The following is a 7,235-nucleotide window of genomic DNA, read 5'->3' as shown; positions in this document are numbered from 1 at the left end:
GGAGCCAGGGGTGAAAACTTGATTTTAAGATCTAGGTAAACGGTACTTATTTTGTGTTCTGGGAAATGTAAGTATCTTTCGAAGCATCTTAAAGGCAGTACTAAATGAAAAATACGATATTTAAACAAAATGTTCAAAAGTTTCACCCCCCATCAAGTTTCAGTATGTTTTGATCTCAAAATCATAGAGTCACTGCTGGAAAGGGTTCAAATATGCGAAAGATACTGGAAAACCAAATAATTTGTGTGACCTGGAGGATTTTCTGAAGAACAGTGGGCAGTTTAGCTGTTCAGGAAAAACAATGAACTCATGAACAACAGCTGTGGATAGGTAATGACACAAAGTATTAAGAATGAAGCGTATGTAAACTTTTGAACATTTTTTTAAAATATCTTATTTCAGGACTGAAATCCCTCTTATTTTGGTAAAATAAATAACATTTTGCAGGTGTATAAACTTGTCAACAACTGTACATATATTAATGTCTTTTTTAAGTAACATTAAGTTTAATGTAGTTTTTAAAGATTTAATATAAATACTAATATATATATATATTTATTTATTTATTTATTTATTTATTTATTTATATAAATAAACATTTCGTTTTCAGGCATTTAAATGTTTTTAGTTTATATTATTATGCATAGTAATACTGATAAGACACAGATTGTTGGAAAATAAACCATTCTGGTTTTGCTGCAGCATTAATCTCATCCAAAGCTGAAATGCCTCAGGAAGTGACTTTTTTGACAGTTGAGGTCAAGAGACATCCTAATCCAATAAGAAATGGAAATAGATTTATTGTAAAGATGAGTTTGGAATCTCTCATGTGATGATTCAGAGGTGCTGTTGTTGAAGATTTCACAGTGACTGCAGGAGGAGGAATCCTGTTGGAATTGAAACAGAGAGACTCTTTCATGGCATAATTTGTCATGCATTATGATCATTTAAAGAAGGGAGAGATGGTCATGAGAGAAAGCAGTTTCCTCAAAACATCTCACATGATGTCCTTTAGTCATGCTCATGAATCATGTGATCTTGTTTAAGAGGAGGCTTTTCACAAACCGACTACTGTCTTTTAGGTTTATTCCTACTTTTCTGATGTTGTCGTGTTTTGTTTACATTGGTAACATAAGAAAAATTAGGAAAATTAAAATTACCTATCAAGAAAAAGTTAAAAGTTGTATCTGTTAACACTGTTGCACTGTGAACGAATATGAATAAACAATGAACAATAGTATTTTCTATTAATAACATTGATTGATTAGCAAATGCTGTATACAATATATTGCTCATTGTTAGTTCATGTTATTGTATTACGTAATATTAACAACAGATACTTTATTGTACATTGTTACTGCAATTAATTGGAAATGGTGTAAAGATGGTATAAATAAGTTTTTGTGTTTTTATTGTCATAAAATAAGCTTTTTTTGCAACACATTTAAGATTAAAAAAAGTCTTACATAACAGATGGACAACAAAGAAATATATAAATATTAGTAAGAACTACAAAAAACTGAACAGAGTCAGCAGGAATTATAACACAAATGATTAATAAAATGTCTGAGGCCTTGAGTCACATGGAAGATTAATCATACAAGTTGTGTAAATCTCAAGTAAATCTTGGTCTTCTACTAGACAGATGAGATAATCACAGTATAAGTTTGCAAGCATGTGCAACATTGACAAACACTGACAAATACACTATCCTTAAAGATACATATTAAATTATGAAACCACATCACATTGCTGACACCCCCCCCCCCCCCCCCCCCCCCCAAAAAAAAAAAAACACCAAACAACAATCGAAAAAGTATAACATCTCAAAGCTAGTAGTAGTAGTAGTACTAGTAGTAGTAGTAGTAGTAATAATCACATAAGAAATATTCTCTTCTATATTAGGGTTAATGTATTTTCTGGCATAAAAGAGCTATTGAAAAAAGGTTGTTTACTTGAACTATGCTGCAGGGCAACTCCATATACGTACACCAAAAACAAACCTAGCATTGTTCTTACAATCAGTTGCTTTATTACATTTGGAAATTTTTTAAATCAGGAGTTTTCAAACCAGTCCTGGAGCACCTCCAGCACATTTTGTATGTCTGGTTTAACACACCTAATTCAACTCATCAGCTCATTAGTAGAGACTGAATTGGGTGTCTAATAAGGGAGACATACAAAATGTGCAGTGCTTGGGGTGCACCAGGAGTGGTTTGAAATTTGACACTTTCGATTTTGGTTGAATATTTACATCACAGTTCCTGAAGTATGAATGTATGGAGAGTTGGACAAAACTTGTGAGCGTTTTTCAGATAGTGTGACATGTAGCTAGTGCTGAATCATTGTTAAATCATTCAGTTGAATTTGACTTTTTTTAACCTTACCAGAGCATCTAGAACATTATCATAATGTTAAAAATTGTGGATGTTAATGTTAAATCAAATTTGAAGTAGTTCCCAACACTACATACAACACAATACAATACAATACAAATTTATTTATATAGCACATTTAAAAACCACTGACATTGACCACAGTACATGTATGCCAGTCAGGAGTGATTATTAAATGAGACTTAAAGATACATAGCCTTTTTAATACCTATCACAGCAGCACATTTGCTTGTAATGAGTATACATCCAGCTGACACAGAGTTAGGTTGTATGGCATTAGCTAAATGTTAAATGGAAACTGTTGGCCACCAATACCTGTATGCAGATCAGTGCCTAAGCTGAAGTGTATGTTGGAGGCACGGCTATTGCTTTGTTCAGATCCTCGCTCTGTCACCTTCAGCTTCATGCAGGACTGCTTGTCATCCATGGCTAACATTTCAGGAGGAAGGCACCAGCAACACAGACATGACTGGAAGGGAACAGAGGAGGATAAGGAATATTTTTAATGTACACTACAGCAGGAATTAAAACAGATATGCCCAATAGTTCACACTTGCAAGGAAAATAAGATGATTAATGCCTTAAAAATTAGGCAGAACAATGCAAATAATATATTCTGTGTGAAGTAGTCCTAAGTATTAAATATTTTTATTATATGCAGGGACTATCATTACAGTGCTAAGACATAAAATTAATTATTCTTGTTTTCACTGACAACATCATATAAATGGAAGCATCTATCTATACATTATTTAGTATAGTAAATAAAAAAAATATACTATATTTATTTTGTACAGTTTTACATCATAGCAGTCCATCATTATCTGTCAGTCTGTTCTTACTCTGAAACAGCTCTTGAAGCGCTTGCTAACCATATACAGAGCGATTGGGTTTATGCACGAGTTCACTGATGCCATGTTGATCCCGATATAATCAAGAACCAGGAAGAAACTACAGGTAAACAAACACACAAACAGTTTCACTATTATTAAGCCTGTGATTTAACAAAAAGATAAGAAATTAGACTACATGCCCGAACTCTTGTCCTTCAAAAGTAAAATTTAAATCTTTAGAAGAACATTATAGTGTTTTAATGAGAAGATAGATGATGAGATCTTACCTCAGAAGCTCGCAGCGGTTGGGGTCCCTTTCATCATAAATGGTATGCTTAAGAATACGACTGAGATGCAGAGGAAGCCAGCACAGTGCAAAGACTAGCACCAGACAGAACACGGTTTTAGCCACCTCACGCCTCTGTAGGGCACAATCATGTCAGTTGCTGAAGGTTTTTTTTTTTTTTTTTTTTTTTTTTTTTTTTTTGACAGTTTTAGTCCATTAAGACATCATGACAAGTAAACCATCTCCAGAGTATTAATACACTTGTGTAGGGAGTATATGGTCTCTCTTGAAAGAATATACAGTAAAAAGTAATGAAGGACAGAGTGCTCTGACCTGTTTTAGGTGATCACTAAGTACAATTTGGACCCCATTCTTTTTTCGAAGCATTTCACAGGTCATGAGAGTGTAGAAGATAGCAGTACACATCAGCGGCATGCAGAAGTAGAAACTGAAAAGCCACCAATCTTTGGCTGACTTATAAAACTGGAATTTAATAAAGATCATTATTAACATTAAGTAAGGCAACTTAAATAATCCAGTTATTATGTATCCTGCATAAAATTTTGTTGATCCAAATATTGTATGACATGCACAAACACAACAACACTGAGCCTCTTTACTGTACATATGCAAACTGACCTGCATGAACTTGTTTTTCTGCATAGGGTGGAGCAAGCAAATCCTAAGCTGCTCTCCTTTGTAATCCATTGTGATCATGTCAAAGGCAATGGCCTCTGGCACTGCAAGTATAATGGACAGCACCCATATCAGAATGATTTCAATGGCTGTCCATTTAGGGACGCCAATGCCTTTGATGCGGTTCCACGATGCCACTGCTCGAAACCTTCGGGACAAAGTTAGTGCCAGATTCCAGATTAAATGGTGTTACTAGATATTTAGGTACTAAGAGCAAACAAATACAACAAAATACAGATACCTGTCTATACTCAGTGCACACAAACTCAGCACTGTGATGCCAACTGATGTCTTTTGTATAAAGGGAACCATTTTGCAAAGTCCAACACCAAATGGCCAATCTTCAGCCAGAAGCTGAAAGACAGGTACTTTTGGGTCAACAAGAGCCAAAATTACACAGAAACAGAATAGAAAATTACAGGAAAAAAAATTCAGTCAAATATTTCCTTAGGAGCTCTTATGACTACAGGATTTCACCAAACCTGTTTTAGGTGCACAGTGTTCTAGAGACTGAGGGATTGCCTATAGTGTGTCAAAAAAGTTGCTTTGCAGTTTCATAGAGTCAGATCATGGATGCTCTGATGAGCTTAACCAAATAATTTTCCTGTCCTATGTTCTCATGTACATGCATTCACTTGATATACTTCATGAAGAGTTCAGATAAAAGCTAGGCCACATCAGTGATCCTTAAAATTATTTTTTAAATGGTTTTATATAAAATCTGATATAAGTTTTATATATTTTTTTTTTCTTATATTTGAATCTCACTGCAACTTTCAGATTTAATATATTTACCTTTTAAAAGGCAAATAATGCTAGGTCCGTATTATGTCAGGCTTTGAACATCATACATAAAGATAAAAGAACAGATTACAGTTCATAACAGTTCACATTGCATTACTAAATGCTATTTATTTATTTATTTATTTTACATTGCGTAAGATAAACCTTTTGCTGAGTTAAAATATTGTAAATATCTTGCCAGTGTCTCAGGACTCCCAAATTTAAATCAGAAGCATTTAAATTAAATAAGCTACAGTTGAAAATTTAAATGCTTATTAAATGCCAGTGAAGACCTGTTTGTCAGATTCCAAAACAACCACTTGTTAAATTTGAATGAACAGAATAAAATATGGCATAACATATCATGTTTACTTTTCATTTATCTGTTTATTTTTAAGGTCATAAAATAAGTACAAATGTGTAAATATAAAAAATATAAATTGTTATTATATATATATATATATATATATATATATATATATATATATATATATATATATATATATATATATATATTAAATGAAAGATTAAATAAAAGCTGTCATGCAAACTGTGCTTACCTTATAGACGTTAATGGGAATGTCTATGACAATATGCAAAAGGTCCCCAAGCGCAAGACTTGCAATGAGGATATTAGGACCGTTCCTCATGCATTTGTTTTTATAAATGATTCTGAGCAGCGTAGAGTTCCCGATTATCCCAACTACAAACACAATGCATGAAACCACGGTGTTAATATACTTGAAAGTATCTCTTATTTCTGTGGGACCTGTGCACATAGGCGGCAAAACTCTTGGTCGTCGAGGCATGGACTCATTGACCACATTGCCTGTACCAAGTGCAGATTTCAGGGTTGGAGACACAAGTCCCGTGGAAAGTTGCCCCTTCCCTTGAGCACTTATCGTGACGAAGTGTCCAGTCAGGAGAATGAGCAAAGAAACAACGTATCTTGATTCCATCATTTGTATGAAACGTATGCTATGCTTAAACTGTTTATCAATTTAATCATTACACTGACAATGTCTTCAGGCTAGAATTTCAAAGTAACCCTTTGCAATTGTCTGTTCACGGTGATATTTGTTGCAGATTACAAATACCTCAAAGCGGATATTTTAACCCTTCGTTAAAGTTATTCGCATAGAATCGAAAGAAAGTCCTTTACGTCTTCTGACAAGTTCGTCCATCAAAACTCCAGATGACTTACTTCGCGCACATTTCCTTCCAAACGCAAGTATTTCTTTCATATGACCACAACGTTACGTTTAACTGTGTTATCTGTCTCTGCGGCGTTTCCTCAGGAGATGACTTTTCTTCCCACTGGCCCTCCCCCGACTATGGAAGCCCGTTTCCGCCACAGTTGATAAAGAAAGAAAGAAAGAAAGAAAGAATAATGAGAAACGTTCTAAAAGGTATGACTTAGCCTAATAGGGTACCTCATTATATTGAACATTTATAATAATAATCATCATCATCATCATTCATCATCAGAAAACAAATCCCTAAATAGTGAGAAACTCTTATAATAATGATGCTTTTTTTTCTTTTAATAATACTTAATTTCTCATAATGGTTTAAATGGGTTTACCTCACTGACAGACAATTATTCATTGCTGTCCATGATTTCAGATCTTAAGTCCTCTCATTCAAGTTGTCACTCAAAGTCCCTTTCTGTAGGCTACAATATTTATAGGTTACCCATTGGTCACATTCAGAGATGGGCACAAATACATCAGAAAGTAATTTGTCACAAATTACAAATACTTGCTCATTAAATGTATTTAATTAAAATGCAAAATACTGGTGTGAGAAATGTATTTAATTAAAATACAAGTTATTTGTAATTTGAAAATACAAAAATATAATTTGAAGTGCAAGAGACAGTGCCACATAAGAGAAAGCGAAGAGCTTTCCCTTCCAACTTATAAACAACATATTCTTTAAGGAGTCCAACAAAATGGTTTTATCATACCCCCTAGTCCTACTCAAGGGGATGCCCCAAGCCATTTCACTGTCAACAGTAAAGATTAACTCCTAAAAATACTGATAATTAGTTGTTAAAGGGATCTATGTAGAACTCAGAAACCCTTGTTATTAGCGACACCGGTGGCCGTTAAGTGAGCTGTGGCCAGCATCTTGCTCATGCTCTTGCACACAATCCATAGTTGCCTAATGTTACAACACCATGAGCAAAGACAATATCTAATTGGTCAAGACAAGATTTGGGAAGTGTCCAAAAACCCA

At 34.1% G+C, this 7,235-nt stretch overlaps 1 protein-coding gene across 2 annotated transcripts; it reads right to left on the bottom strand.

Annotated features, from left to right (window-relative positions):
* Nucleotides 1-600: 600 nt before the first annotated feature.
* Nucleotides 601-6,443, bottom strand: ednrba (endothelin receptor Ba). 2 transcript variants are annotated; one of them, XM_042756237.1, is made up of 8 exons: nucleotides 5,555-6,443; nucleotides 4,453-4,565; nucleotides 4,155-4,359; nucleotides 3,849-3,998; nucleotides 3,517-3,650; nucleotides 3,239-3,347; nucleotides 2,712-2,865; nucleotides 601-887 (listed from the first exon to the last, which is right to left on the bottom strand). In XM_042756237.1, exons 1-8 carry the CDS (start codon nucleotides 5,954-5,956, stop codon nucleotides 862-864), a joined length of 1,293 nt encoding a protein of 430 aa, XP_042612171.1. In that variant the 5' UTR covers nucleotides 5,957-6,443; the 3' UTR covers nucleotides 601-861. The 2 variants fall into 2 exon arrangements, with proteins under 2 accessions (XP_042612171.1, XP_042612134.1); XM_042756200.1 differs by lacking the exon at nucleotides 601-887 and having other exon boundaries at nucleotides 1,370-2,865; nucleotides 5,555-6,441.
* Between the last annotated feature and the right edge of the window lie 792 nt (nucleotides 6,444-7,235).

Source organism: Cyprinus carpio, chromosome A1 (assembly GCF_018340385.1).
Source record: "Cyprinus carpio isolate SPL01 chromosome A1, ASM1834038v1, whole genome shotgun sequence".
Classification (NCBI taxonomy): Eukaryota; Metazoa; Chordata; class Actinopteri; order Cypriniformes; family Cyprinidae; genus Cyprinus; species Cyprinus carpio.
Note: the sequence above shows the minus strand (reverse complement) of the source record. Positions and strands in the feature narration are given on the sequence as shown.